General features: G+C 36.0%; 1 protein-coding gene across 2 annotated transcripts in view; it reads right to left on the reverse strand.

Annotated features, from left to right (window-relative positions):
* Positions 1-25,661, reverse strand: part of IPO11 (importin 11) — a 197,501-nt gene that overhangs the window by 148,884 nt on the left and 22,956 nt on the right. For both annotated transcript variants that reach the window (XM_043887205.1, XM_043887206.1), the window contains exons 3-6: positions 21,712-21,812; positions 13,863-13,935; positions 11,934-12,137; positions 4,105-4,237 (exon numbers count right to left, since the gene is read on the reverse strand). In XM_043887205.1, the coding sequence (XP_043743140.1) occupies positions 4,105-4,237; positions 11,934-12,137; positions 13,863-13,935; positions 21,712-21,812 (511 nt within the window). The remainder of the gene's footprint in view (positions 1-4,104; positions 4,238-11,933; positions 12,138-13,862; positions 13,936-21,711; positions 21,813-25,661) is intronic.

A 25,661-nucleotide genomic window follows, 5' to 3' on the forward strand; every position in this document is an offset into this window, starting at 1 on the left:
TCCTTGTTTATAAAATGTGGTTACACAGATAATAAAGAAGATGTGATATACATGGAATACTATTCAGACATGAAGAATAATGACATTTAGCCATTTGCAACAATATGGATAGACCTGGAAGGTATTATGCTTAGTGAAATAAGTCAGACAGAAAAAGACAAATACTGTATATTATCACTTAATATGTACAATATGAAAAATAAAACAAATCAGGGAATACAACAAAAAAGAAACTCAGAAATACAAACTAGTGATTGCCAGTGGGGAAAGAAAAGGGGGTAGGAACAATAGGGCTAGGGGATTAAGAGGAACAAACTATTATATATGAAATAAGTTACAAGAATATATTATACAGAATAGGAAATATAGGCCATATTGCATAACATCCTCAAATGGAATATAAACTATAAAAATTTTGAATCACTATGTTGAATAGCTGAAACAAATACTGTAAATCAACTATAAAAAAAATTTAAGGTGGTTATAAATCCTATTTCATAGAGTTAACAAAGGATTCAATAGTACAACACATGCAAAACACCTAGCAGAATTTAGTAATAACCAGCATGATAGCAGCATCAGACTATCACTTTATACTATCAAATTTAAAGTCACTTCACTTTAAGAAAACAACTTTATAAATCACATTGCTTTCTATATAACTCAAGAGTTAGTGTTCATGAGGTGAAGTGTAAAGGCAGTGTAACCCACACACCTACAGTCAATTAATCTTCAAAGAAGGCAAGAATATACACTGAAGAAAGGACAGTCTCTTTAACAAGTGGTGTTGGGAAAGCTGGACAGCTGCACATAAATCAATGAAGCTAGAATACTCTCTTATACCATGCACAAAAATAAACTCAAAATAGCTCAGAGACTTAAACAGACAACACCATAAAACTCCCAGAAGAGAACATAGGCAAAATATTCTTTGACATAAACCATACCAATGTTTTCTTAGGTCAGTCTCCTAAGGCCATAGAAATAAAAGCAAAAATCAATTAATGGGACCTAATCAAACTTACAAGCTTTTGCACAGCAAAGAAAACCATAAACAAGATGAAAAGGCAACCTACAGACAAGGAGAAAATGTTCGCAAATGGTGCAACTAATTAGGGCTTAATTTCCAAAATATACAAACAACTCTTATAACTCATATATAACTCAAAAACAAAAACAAACAACCCAATCAAAAAATGGGCAGAAGACCTAAATAAACAGATGGCCAATAGGCACATGAACAAAAGATGCTCAACATCACTAATTATTAGAGAAATGAAAATCATAACTACAATAAGGTACCACAGCAGTCAGAATGGCCATGATGAAAAAGCCTACACATAATAAATGCTAGAGAAGGTGTGGAGAAGAGGGAACCCTCACACACTGTTGGTGGTAATATAAACTGGTACAGTCACTATGGAGAACAATACGGAGGGTCCTTAAAAAACGAGAGTTGCCATATGATCCAGCAATCCCATTCCTGGGCATATAGCTAGAGGAAACTCTAATTCAAAAAGATACATGTGCCACAATGTTCATAGCAGCACTATTTACAATAGCCAAAACATGGAATCAACCTTCAGGATAGATTATAGTTAGGGTTATATCCATTTATGTCCACCAATAGGAAAACGGAGAAAGACACGTGTGTGTGTGTGTGTGTGTGTGTGTACATACACATACATATACACATATACATACATACAGTGCACACACACATATACACACATACAATGGAATACTACTCAGCCATAAAAAGAATGAAATAACGCCATTGGCAGCAACATGGATGGACCTAGAGTCTATCAGACTAAGTGAAGTCAGAAAGAGAAAGACAAATACCATGTGATACCACTTTGTATGTGGAATCTAAAATATGACACAAATGAACTTACTTACAAAACAGAAATGATTCACAGATACAGAAAACACACTTATAGTTACCAAGGGAAAAGGACTTGGAGGGAGGATAAATTAGGCGTTTTGGATTAGCAGATAAAAGCTACTATATATAAAACAGATAAACAATAAGGTTCTACTGTATAAAACAGGGAACTATATTCAATATAATAAACCATAATGGAAAATATATAAAAATAATACACATATATAACTGAGTCACTCTGCTGTACACCAGAAACTAATACATTATAAATCTATATTTTAATTAAAAAAAAAATGAAAGCAGTGTATTAAAATTAAATTTATAATGCAAATGTCTATATACCTTTGGTTTCATACTATCAATTGCATACAACTCAAGTTACTGTATCATAACAGGAGAGAATAGGGTTTAAGTAGAATCCCTTATTCTGGACAAGATCTTTTCCATCACAGGACCTCGGTCTACACTATCTGGGACAGTCTTTTCTTTCTCCTTTTATCACCCAGTCAACTTCCGTTTATCCTTTATGATTTTGGTTCAAATATTACTTTCTCAGGGAAGTCTTTTCTGACCATATTATCAATCATCATAACATTGTAAAGCCCTATCACAGATGTCATTTTACATGTATTTGCACCATCATTTTATTATGTCTGTCTCCTCGGTGCCAAGCACCTACCTATAAATATGGTGAATGAAATAATGAACACAGTCATATCTAAAAGATACTAAACGTGCACAGGTATAAAGGCAAAGATGACATGTGACAAAAGCTCTAGTCCTAAGTACATTTAAGTCATGAAAGGATAGACATTTATACCTGGACAGACGAGTATTTTAAAGTAAAGTGCTATGAGATTTCCCCAGGTCAGGATGCCTTAGAAATGCAAATGAGTACCAAAGACCTTGAGACGCTGAGGTGCTGAAAAGCTTAGAGCATGCTAATATAGATTAGTATGGCAACATCTGTGTCAGGAGCAAGACTTTGAAGTCAGACAAGAAAACTCTACAATCAAAAGGATTCATGAAAAATTCCTTAATCATTAAACACACTACTTATATACCACTTTGTTTATCTTTGGAGTTCTCTTGTGGCTTAGCTGGTAAAGAATCCGCCTGCAGTGCGGGAGACCTGGGGTCAATCCCCGCGTTGGGAAGATCCCCTGGAGAAGGGAAAGGCTACCCACCCCAGTATTCTGGCCTGGAGAATTCCATGGACACAACCGACCGACTTTCACTTGTGTTAGTTAACATTTCTAAGGCCTTTTAATTGCTTCCTCCCTGATTTTGACAAAACCATCTCATTCACTTGTAAAACCACCGGTACAACAGATTGGATTTTACATATCAACAGTCCTTTAAAATGATTCACGTTTGTCCACAAGGTTCATCAAAATGTGTTGACAGTTTGGGGTTTGTGCATCCACTGTCTGCTTAATACAAGTGAGGCACTAAAGTAATGTACTTTACTTTAGTAAAGGCACTGTAAGGTACTAGGGTGAGTATGATAAAAGAGCTTACAAATAAAACAGAGAATGCAAAATGAGCTGTAGTAAGAAAAATAAAGCCTCTTGAGTTTAAACTAAGAAACACAAAAGAGCCTCAAGCAACCAGAACAGAAGGAAGACAAAGAATGAAATGATGGTGAATGTCAGAAAGGAAAGGAACCTTAGAATGAATACATGCATCAAGATAAGCTCAGCTCAGGGAAGTCAAAGACATTTATGCGAGGGGGATGCCCATAAGCAAAGCATCAGAAAACACAGGCCAACATAGCAACCCAACAAGCAGCTTCTAAAATCTAAGTACAAACAAGAAAGATGAGTTCTCAGGGAAGAAAGCTGGGAGACAGAGCTCAACTAAGCCTTGAGGACAGAAGTTTAGGAAAGTTGGCATGAATGGCAGTAGCCCAGAATGAGAAATGAAGCAAAAAAGAAGTGCGAGTGTTTGAAAGGTATGTATTCAGAACCATGGCCAGTAATGTGAATATAACTTAAAACTAACCATTTGAACTATGTGTACTCTCATGGATTTGACAAAGTAGAAGAGCTACTCTTACAAAAGAAAAACATAAGAGCCCTTGTCTTTGAGAGAAATATTAACCCTTTATTCTTCTACTAGTGCAACTGGAAACAGAAAATCCATAGAGAGGAACTGTTTGGCCACTATTCTGAGGTATGCTGTTTCAAAAATAAACATATCAAGCTTAATAGTACCTTTCAAGGATAGTAGAGTTCGTTCAAGTGAACTTAGAACTGCAGCTTCATTGCCAGAAGAAACTTGTTGAAGGAATGTGTCTGTGTGGTGATTCCACAGAGAGCAGGCAAAACTATAAATTCCAGAAGCTAACTGCAAAGATATCAACAAATTTGTTCACAATATTATTACAGATTTCACTAATCATTAGACCTACATAGTAATACATTTTCAGTGAAATTCAAAATAGTCAAGAATCACTTATGGCAACACGTCTAACTCTTTTAGTCACAATGTCCAGCAGTAAGTACTTTACATTTGCTGCCATTATAAATACAAACACACACGCACGCCACCCCCCCAAATGTTATTAGCTTCTTGAAATGTTACTTAGCCTAATGCCTGCACTGCAGTTTGATATTTCCAATCCTTACTCTTTTATTTTCTTCCACTATTATTAACAGTTTTAACACTTGGCTTTAAAAACACTTGACTTATGGACTATCACTGAATTTACCAGATAAATCAATATACTAAGAAATATAAAGGATTTAAATTTCTGTGTTCTGCCAATTCTACCCACCTGGTTTGGAGTATTTAAAGCCAAGAACATATTAATATGTACCAGTATTTAAAATCCTGACTCAAAATGAGAACCACACTCCAGTGGTATTTTCAAGCTTTTTCCAGGAAGTCTATAAAAGCAATCCACCTCAGCCTACATGGCCATTTGCTTTAAATAAAAATTTAGTGAAAGTGCATCTGATCATTAGCACACTTCAGAATGATTTTTTCTTACTTGAGATATGTCATTCCAACTAATGAAACTATTTGTAATAAGATCAGGCATCAGAAACCAAGTCAAAAATGCAATCCTGTAAATATGACATTTCTATGATAAAGTCAAATTCCACTTTTATTATTTTAATGCAGTAATTTTAAAAGCCTAGGCTTCCAGATACAGAGAAACACCTTCACCATATCCCTTGAAACTTTGCACATATCTACGGCGTAAACCTCAGCTAATGAGCACAGGCAGAACATCCTGTAACCCTCCTGGAACACAACAGGATGAAAGGCTTATAAGCAACTGCTAGAACACCATCTCCTGCTCACCCCCCTATCTCCTCTGTTAGACAGTTTCTCATGGCTTCCGGGTTCTGATAAGGTATAAGGTATCCTATCCCACCCCTAGACTCTCCCCCAGAACAGAACTGCAAATATAAAAACACTTGGTTACAATCTAGAATTGGCTTCTCAGCAAAGCAGCATCCCACAATTTGAACTGGAGTCATCCAACCCCTATTGCTTTGGTCACTGTTTTTAGTGTGAAGGCACACAGCATTTGTGACAGAAATCTAGAAATAAACAGTAGTATGAAAAAACTCTAATATTTCTCCTTTGTTTCACATTCCAGTTCTGGAGCTAAGCACCTACTTTCAGCATTAGTCAGCTGTTACAATCCCAATTCCTAACTCTTTTTATCTAGCCTACAAAAGGGCTCTGCACAAACAGAGATGATTAGAATGAAGAAGCAATATAACACTATGCTCTCAGCCCAAGGGTGAAAGGTGGAAAAACAAAGAAGGAAGAAACCACAAGAATTTGGGAAGGAATACTATTAACTATCTTGTAAACACAAGTCTTTCACGGGTTTTCATCTGCTCCAAAAAATACAAACTGATATATGCTCACAGAAGGCTTATCTGGAAAAGAGAAAATAATAGATGACAAATAGAAAGGATTAAAATATTTCTACAATTTCTCCAAGAAAATATAGAGGGGTAGGGAATATTCAGTTAGACAATAAAAAAATAAGCTATTCAATAAAAATTTTAGGTGTTGGTTCATGAAAATCCCAAATACTTGCATTTTTCTTTTTCTAAACCAGAAGAAACAGTGCCACCCACTGACTGCTTAGTAGCTTCTTAAGTCTGTGAGAAACACACAGACTTGATTCCTTGAGTATCAAAAACAAAACATTATGGGAAATTTTATTTTAGTATTTTAGATATTCTTAAACTTTTCAGCTTCAGGACTAATTTTCCCCTAAAAAAAAATGAGCACCAAAAAATGTTTAAATCAAAGTCTTGTAATTCATCACTAATAGTGGGGCAATAAAAATTATCCACAAACTGGAGCTCTCAAAACGTGCTTAACCTAACTCTACTCAACAAGATAATTAACAATATGTCAATGGTGCGCACGCACACACACACACACACACACACACACAAAGACTGAATACTATTCTAACTTTAAAGACATTTAAGAAACATGACCAAGTGTGATGTACCAACCATATTCATTTTTCTGGCTCAAACACACCACTTGTAATAATGTACTTAAGAACAATGTAGAAAATTGGCTAGAAATATTTAATTATATACAACATCTCGACAGGATGAAATGGCTGGATGGCATCACTGACTCATGGACGTGAGTTTGAACAAGCTCTGGGAGATGGTGAGGGACAGGGAAGCCTGGTGTGCAAAAGTCCATGGGGTGGCAGAGTTGGACACAACTGAGCAACTGAAAAACATTATATCATACTAGATTACTGTTTTTATGTGCATTATATGATAAAAGTTAAATGATTACATATGCTAAGGTAATCAGATTAGGCCCAAGATGAAGTCACTCATGCTGAGTCCCAAGGCAGCAAACCAAAACTTAGAACTAGGTTCTGGGCTCAGCTCTCCCAGAAAAGGCAGGTCTAGGTCAACCAATCAGTGCCTGCCTGCTCAACACAAGTTACCTGACCCATCTCTAAGATTCCTCAAGACCTCTAAACCTAGTAACAGCCATAAGGCTGTCCTTAGTTACTGATGCCTAGACAATGCTCTCAGGTATAAAGAGTATGAACTCAATGTGAGTGAGGAGGAGGTGAAAACACCCTCCTCTCTATTAGTGATCCTACTTTGCTCACAGCTGCAGTTCAGGCATCCAATAGTGACTAGCAGAGTAGCAACTCACATATTTGTCAAATGGATACAAAGATAGGGAAAAAGCAAAGTTTAACTCAGCAATGCTTTAAAAGTCCCCTTTCCGAGGATCCAGACAAGAGTTCTTACGAATCATACAGAAAGGATAAACACCATACTATACTCAAAATCTCCTGTTCTGTTTAGTGCATAGTTCTTTTTTTTTTTTTTTTTTAATCAAGCTAGCCATCTTGAGTCTTTCCTTGATTAAAGCTTCCACCAAAAGGTTCCTCTTTCCCTCATATTTATATAAGCCTAGATACAGACACACATACACACAGATACACAGACACACACACATGCACACACACTCTCTCTCTCTCTCTCTCTCTCTCAAATCCCCACACAGGTTCATAGCAGAAATGACTCTATGGATTATAGGAGTCATTCTTTAAATAATGTGTTTAAAAGGCAATCTGAAATTAGGCAAAGCAAGAGACAAGACCTAAAAACAGCATTTAGAATCACCCAAAACTGAAAATGATGAATTTAACCTACTTGATGATTTGCTTATAAACACACATTTATGTTTTAAATAAATTTCACTATTCTGTAAATTTCCTGAAGGTTTGAACTATACAGTGTAAGTGGCACCTTGGCATTCTCAAATTTAACACTCAAAACTTCAACCATTTGCGAACTTTCCCTCAGAACCAAACATGAAATTATAAATTTATAAGAAATAAGGATGAAAATTTCTTTTATGAGGCTGAGTTAGCTATCTCATGCCAATCAGCCCATCTCAAAGTAGCTATGTGGATCTCTTTGGTTAGTTTATTCATAAAACAGTAACTCATCAGGAAGACTATTCAGTAGTATTGTAATCTGACTTCACCTTGAAGCAGTTTTCTCTTATCCTCATCATGCAAATATATATGCTATTAGTGGGAACACTATTCATCATAAATCCTTCAGTTTTTTAATTTTTGCTGAATTTTAGCTTTGACTATAACAACAATGTAATACAGTATGGCAGATTTTAACAAGTTACTAAATGACCTTTGAAGATTTGTGTCTTATGATTTTTCCCATGAATGTCAAGAGATGACTATTCGTGTCTTTCATCTTCTTCAGTACTGTACATACCTCAGTAGGCAATCTGTTGACTCACTCTCGAGGGGAAGTTAAGAATTTAATATTAATTCCTAATGTCCAAAATTAAAAAATTCAAAATAAAAACTGGTTATGGAATATGTCCTTTTTTGAGATTCATACTCTAAATAGTATTGGGTAAAATGACATATCAAGATTTGCTCCAGCAAATAGGAAAAGTAAATGTGGCAACACCTTAAGAACTGGTAAATATCAGTGAAAAATATATGGAGGTTGTTGAATTGTTTTCTCAACTAGAGTTTATTTGAAATGTTCTTAAGTAAGAAAAACCAGTATTTAACTGATTATATGCCAAAATTGCACAGCAAAGTATCTAATAAAGTCAGGTCAAGAACTTAACTGCCAAGAAAATAGTGAAAAAGAAAAAATTAAAACTAAATGTACAAAGGTCTTAGCTTCTATAAAAAAAAGCAATTAAAAACACAAAATCAATATTTAAATTACACTATAACTAAAATTTCCATCTCAAACTTTAATGGTATTTATAAAGATTTGCTTGGAATAATAAAGATTATAAATTCATAGAATCACACAGCTTTGTAATTAAAAGATAATTTTAAAGAATCATAAAGTATAAATACCTTACTCAAAATTCCAAAACTGCTCAGTACAAAGAAATACTCTTGACTAGAAGCCAGGTCTTCTCATAATTGTTAACCCATACTGCTAAGCACAACTGAAATATACTTGCTTTCAAAATATTTCTTCTTCTATTTTTTAAATTTGAATTACTTCACTAACCATAGCACATACCTTTGTGGGTTACACATCACATCTATAAGATATTAATTGGTTAATACATTTACAAGTATATTAGAATTACTATCTGTAACCTAAATTTCCTGGCTTTCAAAGACTAAATTTAGATTTTAACCGTACTTAATGTCAACTTTTTTATATTCAGGTTTGTATGAAAAGCATATAATTTTCTAGAAAATGAATCCCCTTTGTGTCAAATCAGCTCAATTTTGTTACTGTAAACAGCTACTACTATTGATTTTGTTATCTGTCACCCCTAAAAAGAACTTAACTTATTTTAACATGGAAAGAAAACACGCTGGGAAAAAAAATTGCTGGGACAGGTGAAGCAGTAGGGAGGGGTATTAAATGCACCATGAACTACTTTGTCATACCAAGTAGCTCAACTATGACTTTACACTTCTTTATGTGGGAAACTAAAAAAAAATCACTGCAGACAGTGATTGCAGCCATGAAATTAAAGACGCTTACTACTTGGAAGGAAAGTTATGACCAACCTAGACAGCATATTAAAAAGCAGAGACATTACACTGCCAGCAAAGGTCCGTCTAGTCAAGGCTATGGGTTTTCCAGTGGTCATGTATGGATGTGAGAGTTGGATTATGAAGAAAGCTGAGTGCTGAAAAATTGATGCCTTTGAACTGTGGTGTTGGAGAAGACTCTTGAGAGTCCCTTGGACTGCAAGGAGATCCAACCAGTCCATCCTAAAGGAGATCAGTCCTGGGTGTTCATTGGAAGGACTGATGCTGAAGCTGAAACTCCAATACTTTGGCCCACTCATGCAAAGAGTTGACTCATTGGAAAAGACTCTGATGCTGGGAGGGATTGGGGGCAGGAGGAGAAGGGGATGACAGAGGATGAGATGGCTGGATGGCATCACCAACTCGATGGACATGAGTTTGAGTAAACTCTAGGAGTTGGTGATGGACAGGGAGGCCTGGCGTGCTGTGATTCATGGGGTCGCGAAGAGTTGGACACAACTGAGTGACTGAACTTAACTGAACTGAATTTAGTACATAAAGACCATCTTAGCATTAAAGTAACCACATTATTAAAAAGATTTTCCCACACTTCAGATTACCAAAATAGTTGGGCCGTTTAATTTACTAGCAAATTTGCTCTTTATAATAATATCTTCCTATATATGCTACCTTCAATAAACTATGCTTCTTGTTCCCCAACCCCATTAGACAAGATTTCCATCCTAGTCCCTACTATGTTTCATGTTTCCAGGTTCAGCTACTCCATTCCAAAATAAAAGGTGCTACACTGAATTATTTTTTCCAGATATCTTGAGTTTAGTATATACTCCCCAACTCCTGCTTTTTGAAGTTCTATACCATACCATTTTGAAATCTAGAATGTATCTAAGAACAAATCTCTTCCTCTACTGTTTATTCATTTAACAGGTATTGTGCACCATCTGCTCATGTGCATTCTTCTGGGCTAGACAATAGGACTATAATAATAATTCTAACAATAACAGCTACAGTACTCCCTCATAAAATTCAGTGTGGTGGATCTCAGAAAGGGTGAATCAACAATTAAAATGTAATTATAATGTAATGTACAGTGCAATAAATACTATGCTGGATGTAAGTACAAGATGCTAGGTAGACCTATATTTAATTCTATATAGAGAGGAAAGAGCCTCACACTACAAGAAAACCAAGCAAGAAAGTTGAAGTGGACAGGAAGCTAACCCAAACAAGTTTTACAGAATAAGGCTAATTTAGATATACTTTGTAGAGACAGAGTAGGCTAAATACACATTATATTTGAAAACCAAGGCAATACATTAGGAGAGTACAACTTGAGAAAGCCAAACCAAGAAGTAAGACTTCCATAGAAGGGAACCCTTCAATAAAGAGTAATTGTAACCCAGAATCTTACACACATTAAAACTTCTATATAAAAGTGAAGGGGACTAAGTTGGGAATAAAAATGAGAAAAGTCAAGAAATTCACAGAAAGACTTGAGAAGATAAAATGTCCATTTCTTTAGTCCTTGTTAGGTATCAAGTAAAAGTGACAAGGATTTAAAATGAAACCTTTAACAGGAAGAATTTCTCTTAAATTCAGTATCCTCAGATAAACAGAAAATTGGCTATTTACACCTACTGGGTTAAAAGTAAAGAGGACATAATATGGTTCTGGTTTAAACTTTGGTGTCTTAAGAATCACCTGGGGAGCCTATTAAAAATTCAAATTCCTAAGTCATATCCTCAAAGTGAGGATTCCGAAGGTAAGCAAGGACACTGTTAAAAATACTTGGAGGGAATTCCTGTTGGTCCAGTGGTTAGGACTCCATGCTCTCACTGCCAAGGGCCCATGTTCAATCCCTGGGTAAGAAACTAAAATCCACAAGCCACAGTGTGGCCAAAAACAAAACCTGGAGACTCCCACTGTTATCTGGCAGTTTAAAATGTTATGCTGAAAATATGAAAATCGCTATTCGGTAGTTCAAAACAATGAAATACAAAAGCACCGAAGCAACTGAATGAAGGAAAGAAAGAGCTTTTTCAATGAATAGTGCTAAAACACTGACAGATGCCACAAGCTGTGTCAGACTGCTTCCTACATCCACCACTTACCCAGACAAGTCAATTTTAACTTCCTAAATCTCACCTCTGTATGCTCCTGAATGTTCTCTTTACCACTTCTTCATTTGAGAGCTTTATCATTGCATCTGAACACTACTTCAGCAGCCTCAAACCAGTCTTTCTGCCTTCAGACTGTTCTCCATTGATTAATCCCCCTCATTGGCAACTAAGTGACCTTACTGGTCATATCACACACAATCCAGCTTAAAACCTTTCAGATGTTATCTATTATTATGACCCTTCTGAGGTCAATCAGGAAAAATTAATAATCCACCAGTAAGATATCTAGAGGAAAAATTACATTTTAATACAAGTAGCACTGTTTTCATTATGATTTTAATACAAGTAGCACAGTTTTCATTATCAAATTTAATTCCATTAAATCACTTACATCATAAAACAGTTTTCTATCAGCAGCTAGTCGTTTAGACGCCAGAGTCTTGGTAACATGATAGAAGGTAAGTAATGCTCTGTGTTGTCGAAGATCATCTTGGACTTTCACAGATTCTATAAGAGTGGGAATCAGTTCAGGCCACTGTCGAGGACAATCCAATCGAGCAACTTTTGCAATCAGCACGGCAATCTGAGTTGCAATCTAAAGGAAAAAAAATTAACTTTCAGAAATAAACATGAAATTAAAGCAATAGGTAAGGAATATGTTCACAGCTGAAAATTACCTTCTTAGTGAATCATACATTTAACAAAAATAAGTAAGATTTCACTGAACAAATGTTTAAGACAGTAGCTCTCAACATGTGGTCTATGGGACCTTGGGGGGCCTAGGATCTTTTCTATGAGGTCAACCCTTCTATAACTTCTAAAATAACATCACAACATAGTAAATACTAGATATATTTGAAATTCTAGACATTTTTTAAGTAGCCAGACAGTAAAAAGATATGCAAAAATGCAGAACAATGTTACTCTCTTCATTAAATATTTATTGTTTGGGGAAATAGCTACCGTTCACTATGTAAAATTACAGTTCACTTTTTAAAATTCAATCCATATTAATAAATGTTTTAGGTTTATCATTTTTAATTTCTAGTACAATAAACATCAACATATATAACTCTTCCATGTTTTATTTCAGCAGTATAAGGAAGTTCTAAGGATGTAAACTTTGAGAACCACTGATCTAAGAGTGGAAATGAATATCAATATTAGGTATTCACATAATGATATTTGTTCAGATCAGAGTTTCAAAATATTGGTTGACAGAAAACCTAAGCAATGGTTTACCCCTCAATTACCCAAGCCCCTCCCTGACAACCACCTCCTTCCCCACAGAGAGTAACTCTGTTCCTCTCCAACTTTCATCAATTCTCCTTAGCTGAGAAACTGCAAAAAAAAAAAAAAAAAAAAGAACTCAGATCATGTAAGTAGGTTTAGATAAAACTACATTGGATACACCTCCTAATACAGTGTGCTTTAAGAGTCAAATGAAAAGAATCAAATGTAAGAAATAGTAACTTGGAAAATATAATTTTTGTATCATAAGCAAACTTATTTTATTCTTAAAAGAAAAATCTCACTAAAAGGGAAAGAAAAAATAAAATTATATAATCCACTATCTATCCCCCACAGAGTAGTAAGAAGTGAAAATGTGATGAGGGAAACAGACAAAATTCAGAAGTCTGGACTTCCCTGGTGGTCTGCTGGTGGGGAATCTGACTGCCAATGCAGGGGAAATGGGTTCAATTCCTGGCCTGGGAAGATCCCACATGCCGTGGAGCAACTAAGTCTATGCATCACAATTACTGAGCCAGTGCTCTAGAGCTCACGAGGCACAGCTACTGAGTCCTGCATGCCTAAAGCCCGGGCTCCGCAACGAGAGAAGCCACCTCACTGAGAAGCCTGTGAGAAGCCACCTCACCGAGAAGCCTGTGAGAAGCCACCTCACTGAGAAGCCTGTGCACTGCAAAGAAAACCTAGCACAACCAAAAATTAAAAAAAAACAAATCTTTTAAAAAAAAAATCAGAAGCCATCCTGTAATTGGGGGGGGATTATTTCAATAATTAATATACAGAGAGATAATTTCAATATTGGCTCCAAAACTGGGAAGTTAAAAAATATATAGGTGTATCTTCAAATGATTCTGAGTTTTAAATCAGTAAGAGCCAAATCTAATCAAAATTCTTCACAGCTAGAATTGGATATCAAAATTTAAAAACCATCAGAGAAGTGTATATAAACATCACAAGTGAGCATTATGTAATAAAATTTTATTTTTAAAGCAAAGAACCAAAGTTAGTTTGGAAAAGAAGGAAAAAAACCAAGGGAAAGGGAAGAACAGTTGGCACTCATTTTCTCACTAACCTGGTTTATCGGTTCATTGAAGTTGGTGATTAGTCCTGCACGCAAGGTAGATTTCTCCTCCTCTGAGAGAGCACTGTAAAAAGACATGTTTATTATGCAAGAGAACGCTGCAAAATTATGAATGCAGGTAAGCATGACAGAATTTTAACAATAAAAAGTCTTTCAAACAATGTGGCCCTGATTGTTCGGGTAATTAAACAGAATTATTTCCATTTCTTGTATACTGACACATCAGGTAATTCAAACTTCCTTCACAGCTGAATAAATAGGAAGCACAAAACAGTGCAGAAACTACTAGGAAATAAGACAAGTCTAGACTATAGAAGGTGATATTCTGATGTCTGCTTCTACTGATATAAAAACAGCTGCTGACTAAAACATTTAATGTCTGGCTTTTAAAAAAAATCTATAAATAAATGCTAGTCTTACACTGACTTCTTTACAAAATTCTCTGTGGAAGAGAGGATCAGAAACAAGAGAATATTTGGTATGGAAAACTTGTTAAATCAAGCAGCTTAAAATCTTTCAGGGACCTCCCTGGTAGCCCAGTGTATAAGGCTCTGGGCTCCCAAAGCAGGGGCCTGAGTTCGATCCTTGGTGGGACTAAGACGCCAGAGTCCGAAACTGAGTCCATGTGCTCTAGAGTCCGCGGTCCGAAACTAGAGAAGCCATGTCTTAAAAGGCTGAACATAACACTGATAATTTTGACCGCAAATGAGGAAGGCAACTAGACAGCAAAAGGACAGATATGGCAAATATTCACTGTATAAGACTGCACATATTTTGAATTATATGAATGTTTTATTTTAAAATTAAATTTTAAACCCTTCATTTTAAGGTTTTCTATTCTGGCTATGATAAAGTAGCTGTTAGTGAATGAATCACTCCCCAAAAATTAGCTATATAAAAGTTGCATACAATTTTTTCTAATGTTTTAAGGCATCTGTTGAGTTGAAATGTGCCCCCCACTCCACCAAAAGGTATGTCCAAGTTCTAACCCCAAATACCTGTGAATGTGACCTTATTTGGAAGGGCTTTGCAGATGCAATCACACTAAAATGAGGTCATACTGGATTAGAGTAGGCCCTAGTCCAATGATTGGTGCCACTCATAGGAAGAGAAAATTCTGAACATAGACACAGAAGAGACACCTGAAAATAAGGCTATGTGACAATGAAGACCAAGACTAGAGTTATATTTGAAGATTAATGTACCTCTCTTGGTAACTGATGAAAAAGCAGCACAAAATCAGTAATAATATAAAGGATTTGAATAACATAATTAACAAATTTGACCTAACTGATAAACATAATAAAACATTACAATCCACAACAGCAAACATACATGGTTTACAAATGCATACAGAACATTTACCAACATACCATATGTTGGGATCATAAAATAAGACAGCATAGTCCAAAGAATGAAATCATTAACAGAAAACAAAAAAAGTCCCACATGTTTGGAAATTACATGATATACTTCTAACTAACCCATGGGTCTAAAATGAAATCAAAATTTTAAAATATTTTTGACTAAATGGTAATGAAAATACTACATATTGAGGCTTATGAAACTGAACTAAAGTCACAATTATAAAAAAAAGCCTTATGTTTTAAATGCATATAGAAGAAAAACTGAAAACTACCTAAGCTTCCATTTAAAAAAGCTAGAAAAAGAACAGTCAAATTAAATTCAAAAAAGTAACTAAAAGTACATTAAGCCTGATAAAGTACAATACCTAAAGCAATGAGAGACAAATAGGTCAACAAGTTAAAGTAGAGAAATCCAAAAACAGACCCCTATGTGTAAAGTGCCTGATAGGTTATAAGGGAATCACTGAAATGCGACAGGGAAAAAACACATGGAGCTGCCCTACTTCACATCTTTACCTTACACAGCAATGACAGACACACCATACACCAAAATCTGAAAAGCAAAACAAAGCTTCTAGCAGAAAACACATTTTCATGACGTTGTGTTGAGCAAAAACTTTGTAAACAGATCCCAAAAGAATGAATTACAACAAGAAAGGTAGCTAAACTGAACTTAAATTAAAACTGAGTTTCATCAAAAAATACCAGTAAGAAAGTGAACAGGCAAGTCATGAAACAGGAGAAGATATTTTCAATATGTATATTCAACAAAGGACTTCTACCCAAATATATATAAAGTTCCATAAATCAATAAGATAGTTCCATTTTTTTAGATGTGCAAATGGCAGGTCCTTCACAAAAGAAGAGCTAATGAGGACGAGTCCGGTCAGTTTAGTTGTTCAATCGTATTCGACTCTTTCTGACCCCATGGACTGCAGCATGCCAGGTTTCCCTGTCCATCACCAACTCCAGGAGCTTGCTCAAACTCATGTCCATCAAGTCGGTGATGCCATCCAACCATCTCATCCTCTGTCGTCCCCTTCTCCTCCTGCCCTCAATCTTTCCAGCATCAGGGTCCTTTCCAATCAGTCAGTTCTTCACATCAGGTGGCCAAAGTATCGGAGCTTCAGCTTCAGCATCAGTCCTTCCAGTGAATATTCAGGACTGATTTCCTTTAGGATTGACTGGTTTGATCTCCTTAGCAGTTCAAGGGTCTCTCAAGAGTCTTCTCCAACACCACTGTCGAAAGCATCAATTCTTTGGCACTCAACTTTCTTTACAGTCCAACTCTCACATCCATACATGACTACTGGAAAAACCATAGCTTTGACTAGACGGACCTTTGTCAGCAAAGTAATGTCTCTGCTTTTTATAATGCTATCTTGGTTTGTTGTAGCTTTTCTTCCAAGGAGCAAGCATCTTTTAATTTCATGGCTACACTCACCATCTGCAGTGATTTTGGAACCCAAGAAAATAAAGTCTGTCACTGCTTCCATTGTTTCCTCATCCGTGTACCATGAAGTGATGGGACCAGATGCCATGATCTTTGTTTTTTGAATGCTGAGTTTTAAGACAGCTTTTTCACTTTCCTTTTCACTTTCAAGAGGCTCTTTAGTTCCTCTCCGCTTTCTGCCATAAGGGTGGTGTTACCTGCATATCTGAGGTTATTGATATTTCTCCCAGCAATCTTGATTCCAGTTTGTGCTTCATCCAGCCCAGCATTCTGCATGATGTACTCTGCATATAAGTTCAATAAGCAGGGTGACAACATACAGCCTTGACATACTCCTTTCCCAATTTAGAACCAGTCCATTGTTCCATGTCCAGTTCTAACTGTTGCTTCTTGACCTGCATATAGTTTTCTCAGGAGGCAGGTAAGGCGGTCTGGTATTCCCATCTCTTTAAGGATTTTCCAGTTTGTTGTGATCCACAGAGTCAAAGGTTTTGGCGAAGTCAATAAAGCAAAAGTAGATATTTTTCTGGAACTCTCTTGAGACTAGCAAGTATATGAAAAAACTACTCATTGTCTATAAGGAAAATGCAGTAATTTCCAAGCACACCAGCATGACTAAAATGAAACAAACCAGACCAACTATGGTGAGAATGTGGAGCAAATGTCAACACTCATGCTACTGGTGGAAGGGCAAACTGGTAAAAATAGCTTACAAAACTAACTGATAGTATCTACTAAAGTTGAAAGCAAGAAAAATATCTATTTCTGCTTCATTGAATATGCTAAAGCCTTTGACTGTGTGGATCACAACAAATTGTGGAAAATTCTTAGAGATGGGAATACCAGATGAGCATATGTGTCTTCTGAGAAATCTGTATGCAGTTCAAGAAGCAACAGCTAGAACTGGACATGGAACAATGGACTGGTTCAAAACCAGGAAAAGGAGTACATCAAGGCTGTATATTGTCACCCTACTTATTTAACTTAAATTCGGAGTACATCATGCAAAATGCCAGGCTGGATGAATCACAAGTTGGAATCAAGATTGCTGGGAGAAAAACCAATAATCTCAGACATGCAGATGATATCACTGCAAATTAAAAGACATCTGCTCCTTGGAAGAAAAGCTATAACAAACCTAGACAGCATATTAAAAAGAAGAGACATTATTTGCCAACAAAGGTCTGTATAGTCAAAGCTATGGTTTTTCCAGCTGATGTCTATGGATGTGCAAGTTGCACCACAACTTGCTGAGTGTCGAAGAATTGATGCTTTTGAATTATGGTGCTGGAAAAGACTCTTGAGAGTCCCTAGGACTGCAAGGAGATCAAACCAGTCAATCCTAAAGGAAATCAACCCTGAATATTCATTGGAAGGACTGATGCTGCTGTTGAAGCTGCAATACTTTGGTCACCTGATGCAAAGAGCCAACTCATTGAAAAAGACCCTGATGCTGAAAAAGACTGAAGGCAGGAGAAGAAGGGGCAGAGGAGGATGAAGCGGTTAGATAGCATCACTGACTCAATGGACATGAGTGTGAGCAAATTCCAGGAAATGGAGGACAGAGGAGCCTGGTGTGCTGCAATCCATGCGGTTGCAAATAGCCAGACATGACTTAGTGACTGAACAACAACTAAAGTTGAACATACACCTGATCATCATAAATGACAGTAAAATTCAAACTTATATATGCAACAAGATATGTAAAAGGTTTTTCAAAGAAGCATTATCTTTGACAGTCAAAAACTACAAACAACCTTCATACCCATCAACAGCAGAATGGACAGACAGTGGTAATACATTCCTAAAATGGGATGCTATACTTCTACATAAAAGAGCAAAGTACTGCCACTCGCAACTACATGGATAAATCTCATAATTATAACACTGGATACAAGTCAGACACAAAAGAGAACATACTATGACTTCCATTTGTGTGAAGTTAAGAAACAGGTAAAAACTAATCTCGGGTGAGAGACGGCAGATCTTTGAGGAGGGTATATAGGTGACTGTGAAGGGGCAAAAGGGAAGTTTCTGGGGTGCTAGTTCTACCTAGTTCTAAGTGGCAGTTACACAGGTGTGCTACATTACAAACATTCAAGGTGTACCCTTCATGTGTGCACTTTTTAAGCACATTTTTATTACACTTCAATAAGTGTTTTTAATCTTAACAGTGACTTCTGTAAGATTAGTAAACAAATGAGAAAACAAAGATTAAAATAAACATGGGGGGAGGGGAGATGTGGAACAGGTAAAAAGAGTTAAAAAAAAAAAGTAGAAACTTCCAGTTATAATGCAAAATAAGTCATGGGGATATAATGTACAGCTTGGCAACTACAGTTAATAATACTGCACTGTGTATTTGAAAGTTTCTAAGAGAGTAAACCTTAAAATTCATCACAAGAAAAAAAAAACCTCTCTCTGTGTGGTGACTTCCTGATGGCTCAGCAGGTAAAGAATCTGCCTGCAATGCAAGGTTCACAGGAGACACAGGCTCCATTCCCGGGTGGGAAGATCCCCTGGGGAAGGAAATGGCAACCCATGCCAGTCCTCTTGCCTGGAGCGTCCCACGGGCAGAGGAGGCTTGTGAGCGACAGGCAGTCCAAAGAGCCTGACACGACCCACCCAAGGGCACAGCAGCACATGAATGGGGACGAAGTAAACTGCGCACAGCGGTGATCACTCCACAATACAGACACATTTTGAATCATTACGTAATTATATTGGAAACTCATATGTTATATGTCAATTGAACCTCAGTTTAAAATACTAAATATCAAAAAAAAAAAAAAAAAATACTAAATATCTAGGCAAAAGGAGTCAAAGCCCAATGCAAGTCTATGCTTTTCCATTAAAAATTATCCCCCTAATCTTTTTATAATGCTGCTGAACTTTCCAATTTTAATAGTTTCCTTCTGTCAATCAAATCCCTGAAACAATGCTTTTTCTTAAAATGTTTTGATTCAAGCTTGAAATGCAAGTTTTCTTCTATGCCAAGAAGGCAGATTCAACAGTTTTCATGGTTCTCATAATTTAAATTGAGAGTATAATATAACGATTCGTTACCAAAGCAGAGAAGAGACCATGTAAATATACATATATACCTGTTAAAGAAAAGAAGCCCTTAACCTGAGAAATCTCATGACTTCAGCAATTTTCCAATAACAGTTAGCACACACCTTCAACTTGTGCATGTTTTCAATTAGAAGAATTCAGACTATATTCCAAACAGAGACTGGACAGTATCTAATTAATTAGGACCCAGTAAAAGGTGCATTTTATGTAGTAATGATAAAGCTTAATCATTCTGTGAAAATATTAGTAAGAATAGAAACTATAAGATGGCACTTTCATGAGAACACAGATTTTTTTTAAGTGTCTTAAGTTCAAATATGAGTTCAATAACAAATCTTTGCTCCTTTGTTTTACATTTTTACCATCTTTGCTGTCTAAGTACATTCATCTCCCTTCCAGTTTGGATCTCAATATTATCACTAACAGCTTGGGGTTTAACTACCTAATTAAAATTTAAACTAAATTCCAGTTTCCAATTCTTTACATGAAAGTACAATCTGAAATATTTAATCATAATTCACTCTCCCATCCAAGACAGTCATTTATTCTTCATATAACTTGTAAAACAAAATTAATTTTAGGAGACACATAAAATCTAATTGGACATAGCAACAGAAACATGTCTTGCTGCATTGTTTCCTACAACTCAACAAAATACACTTTCTCATCACTAAACATTCCATTTCTCTCAAAATTATGAATTAATTTTAAAAGAAAGATTTGATTAATATTACAGCATCCTAACTGTAGCCTTAAAAATTCTAGTTACTTCCAGTATTATCCAAGAGCATATTTTACAGCCCACTTTGAGGCACTCTATTTTTTTAAAAAGGGCCTATGAACATAAAAACTGCAGAGCTGCAGTACCATCTACTGGAGAATAAAGACTATGTTACCTCTTTGGCAAAGTTTTACATTTTTTTTAATTGGAGGATAACTGCTTTACAATACTGTAGTGGTCTCTGCTATAAGTCAATGCGAATCAGCCATAATTTTATACATATCCCCTCCTCTCAGGGCTTCCCCAGTAGCTCAGCAGTGAAGAATATACCTGCAATGCAGAAGATGCAGGTTCAATCCCTGGGTCAGGGAAGATCCCCTGGAGAAGAAAAGAGCAACCCACTCCAATATTCTTGCCTGGAAAACCCCATGGAAAGAGGAACCTTGCGGCTACAGCCCATGGGGTCACAAAGAGTCAGCTGTGACTTAGTGACTAAACAACAACAAACTCCCTCTTGTGCCTCTCCCCCAAACCAAAGTTTACTATTTCCTACCAAATTCCTGGGTCCTGTCTATACTGTCTTTCCATCAATCATATAACATGCAATTAACTATTACAATAGATTTTCTCACTTAACCACCTACCGAGTAGTTACAACTGAAACTGATATTACAAATGTGTACTACTCAATTTCTACCACAGAGGCAACTATGCATAAGACTAGACAATTAACATCAGCTGACACAGAGATGACCTGGAAGTTCCTTCTCAATGACATTTTCCAGAATTCTAGCCTTGTACTTTCCTTTAAAAAAAAGGCATTTTTTTCAAATATGTTTCAGCATTTATTTTGTGCCCATAAAATTAAAGATCCTTGAAAACAGAAGGCCAACGAGAAGTCCACATGTTCTATGCCCAAAGCAGGGGAGAACTCACAGAGAAAAGCAGTAAGACAGCTAGTGATCTGTAATTAACCATGTAGAACACATTTCTTCTTCAGTCGCTAACACACCTTTTTTTCTTTTAAATATCAAACAAATCACAAATGTGCATAGCTCAGGGAGCATATAAATCTCTGTATTGTTCCCATTTTAGTATATGTGCTACTGAAGAAAGCACAAATGAATTTTTTTATATACAGAGTGAAGATTAATGGATGACAGTCTTAGACCTCCTTGAATGTGAAAAGGATGAGCTTGAGAGGGGAAAAGAGATGGAACTTACTGAGGTGCTACACGTCTCCAGTAGCGATCAATTCCATTTTTAAAATACAACACAGCAAGCCACCTTACATTTATATCCAGAGTGTGGTTTGTGAAAATATTCTGTAAATAAAAAACAAAGCATCAGAATGAACATGTAATAAGTTAAATGTATAGTTAATATATCACAATAAAGTACAGATAGATGTTTCAGACACAGAAATACAAATATCATATAATACAGCTCATGTGTGCGAGCTCAGTCATGTCCAACTCTTTGCGACTCCATGGACTATGGCCCACCAGGCTCCTCTGTCCATGGAATTTTCCAGGCAAGAATGCTGGAGTGGGCTGCCATTTCCTTCTCCATGATATAGTTTATATGCAGAATCTAACAAAAGGGTATAAATAAACTTATTTACAAAAGTGGAGTCACAGATGAAGAAAACAAACTTATGGTTACCAGGGGAAGGATAATTGGGAGGTTGGGACTGACATATACACACGACTATACATAAAATAGATGGTAAGAACCTGCCGTATAGCACAGCAAACTCTACCCAATATTCTGTAATGGCCTGTATGAGAAAAGATTATTTTAAAAAAACAGTGGGTTTATGTATAGGAATACCATTCACTTTGCTGTACTGAAACTATCACAACACTAAATCAATGATGCTATTGTTGTTTGTTGTTTAGTCACTAAGTCATCGCCGTTTCCTACTCCAGGGGATCTTCCCGACCCAGGGATAGAACCCTCGGCTTTTACATCTCCTGCACTGGCAGATGGATTCTTTACCACTGCACCACCATCAACTATACCTCAATAAAATTTAAAAACAAAAAAAATTTAAGTATGGACAGATTTTTACCTAAATGCTTCACTTAAATTTTATCATTACACATATATTGTTACTTTCTAAGTATCTATAGCTCTACGTTTCATGTAAGAAAGCATATCTGCTTAGGAGTATGCTAATTATGTAAGCTGAGTAATGGCTATGTACAGAGTCATTTCACTATTCTATTTTTAGGTATATTTTAAATTTTTCCTAAGAAAAAATTAAACTTGAAACAACAAATCTAATTATACAGTAAAATTTACCACATGAAACTAAAATAAACACCTCTAGGACTTCCCTGGTGCTACAGTGGATAAGAATCCACCTGCCAATACAGGAGACCTGGGTTTGATCCCTTGTTCAGGAAGATCTCACATGCCCACACCACAGAGTATCTAAGCCCATGCACCATAACTACTGAAGCCCATATGCCCTCCAGCCCTCCAGCCTTCCAGCCTGCATGCTGCAATGACTGAAATCCCACATGCATACAGCAACAAGAAAAGCCACCATGATGAGAAGCCCCACAACTGGAAAGGAGCCCCTGCTCTCCACAAGTAGAGAAAGCCTTCGGGCAGCAACAAAGACCCAGCACAACCAAAAAATAAATAAATAATTTAATTATATAAATAAAATAAACACAGCTAAATTTAGAAAGAAAAAGTAGACCCACCAACAGAATGAACTAAATAATTTCAAAGTATCCTCCTTATCAAAGCAATTATGCTTATCAACAAGTTAGATAACAAAATATTTTCAAGTATTATAAAAGCAGAAGTGCTATGAATAATTTCAAATCAAAGTTAACCATTACTCAAAAAATTTATTCCCTGTGTTAATCCCAATACAGGCAATTCCTGCCTTCCACCATCATGAGACAGTGCAAAAACGACTGTGCAAGCTAAACCATGCAATATGACCTTGAAATCAAAATTACAACTGTTATGTGACCTTTTAAATTTATTAAAACTGTTACCAAAAATTTATAATAATTATAAAGGTATATGAAATAAGAAGAGTAAAATTAATATTTACAGTATAATTTAAAATATCACAAACAGAATTAAAGTGTATTTTATTGCTTTCTAAGAAAATCCCTGGCGGTCCACTGCTTAGGACTCCATGCTTCCACTGCAGGGAGCATAGGTTTGACCCCTGGTTGGGGAATTAAGACCCTGCATGTATAATAATAAAATTCTAGAATAGTGGGTAGATGGGACAAATAGGAATTGTAGGGATATATTAACTAAAACTGTACTACAATTCAGACCTAGAACAACTCAAATCCCTAGAACTGACCTCTTAAACACAACCTTGTGTGGGAAAACCTCAAAGTCAAAAATACTGATGTGGAAGTATGTCTTTCACTATATAAAAAAAATTTATATGTTAAGTATTAAAAATAGATATGATACTATAATCCTATTTTTAAAAAATCATGTGCATACCAAAAAAAAGCTACAGAGACAGTTGTGTAATGCCTATTTATTCCTTAAAATCTGTGACAACTGAGGCAGAGTCCCTCTGCCAGTGTCCTTGCCAAAGAAAGCACAGTTTCTCTCACCACATTAACTGCAAGACTAATTAATTAATTGCATTAGGTCTTAGCCATTTACATGTCTACCTTCCACACTAGACTGAGTTGTGCCTTATGAGTGGAGTCCAGCACAGAGCCTGACAAAGCAGAAACTTCGTAAGTATCTATTGAGCAAATGAGTGAATGAATGAAAGCAATGTGGGAATATTGTGGAAGCTGGTAGATCTCAACCTAACTCAGCTATACCAAGGAACCAAGAAAAGTAAAGCTGCAGGTGTCAATACAAGTAAATATATATTAAATAAACATATTGAAAAATCAGGCTGGAACACACACCTGAGATCAGGTACACAAATTTAGGAATCTCCAGACTAAACTGGATGGCTAAGGCTCAAACAGAACCAACGTACCAAAACAGTGAGAACGGGGAAAAAGAAATAACTTACATTCAGCAGTTTTTAAATCTATTATTATCTATACTCCATCTAAAAGAAACTTTACTATCCCTCTAAGAAGAAAAGTAAACCTAATAAAAATAAAAACAAACAGGTTTAGGCACTTAATATTTATAATTCATACATTACACAGAAAGTATCAAGCAAGTCTATTGCTTCTCCCAAAGTCAAGCAGTAACTAAAATAAGAAATTCCAGAACTCTTTTATATTTTGGTCTGAAAAAACACATGACTAATTACAAAGCATACTCATTTAAATAAGCATATGAAGAGTAAAGACACAAGATTTTCTAAAGATTTACATACTATGCCCCAAATTTACAAACACAATGCTGGAATGAGCTATGAGAAGACGACACTTTCTTCAGTCTCTCTAGAAATTAATCTGTTTTTTATCTCTGTGTTACTGTGCCAAAGAGACAATTTTCTCATGTTATATTCAGAATACCCAGTATGACTTCGGATACTTAATCTCCCTTCCAGGCATGACTAGTATATCTTCTCAAATGGAACAATCAAAACTTTTCAGTCATGAAGTCAAAATATGTATGTAATGCCACAGCTTTCTATTTTACAAGATACAGTAAACTGTTCTGTTCTGAATTTTTGACCCAGTCACAAATACTGAATCAGTTTTGATTCAATTCAAAGCCTCCTTGCCATGGCCAGAAACTAAATCTCAAACACCAATCAGAGTTCTCAAATTTTCAGAAGAAAAAGAATAAGAAAGGTCTTCAATGCAAAAAGACATCTTTTCATTCTGGCAATGAGAAAACAATTTTGATTAATTATCCAAAAGCTTTAAACTCCCAGAAAGACTTAAAGCAGTGTTAATTATTATACTATTTCCCATAATATCCAGGAAAAAAAATCAGATATGTTAAGAAAATAATTTTTAGACGGGGGAAAAGAAAATGTTTTAAAGTGAGAATGATAGACCTGACTAATGCAGCAGTGGGGAGACCTCTGACAAAGAATTCTGACAATGTAAACTAACTGGGGCAAGGAGAAGGATGAAGACAAAACATCAAAGTGTACCACTATAGTCTTCATCCAGTCAGCATTAACACAGTAAAACAGATCATCAACACAGTGCTGCCTGCTGAGCAGATTGTACCAGTTAAGTCCCCTACACACA

The sequence above is a fragment of the Cervus elaphus genome, chromosome 25 (genome assembly GCF_910594005.1).
Source record: "Cervus elaphus chromosome 25, mCerEla1.1, whole genome shotgun sequence".
Taxonomy (NCBI): domain Eukaryota; kingdom Metazoa; phylum Chordata; class Mammalia; order Artiodactyla; family Cervidae; genus Cervus; species Cervus elaphus.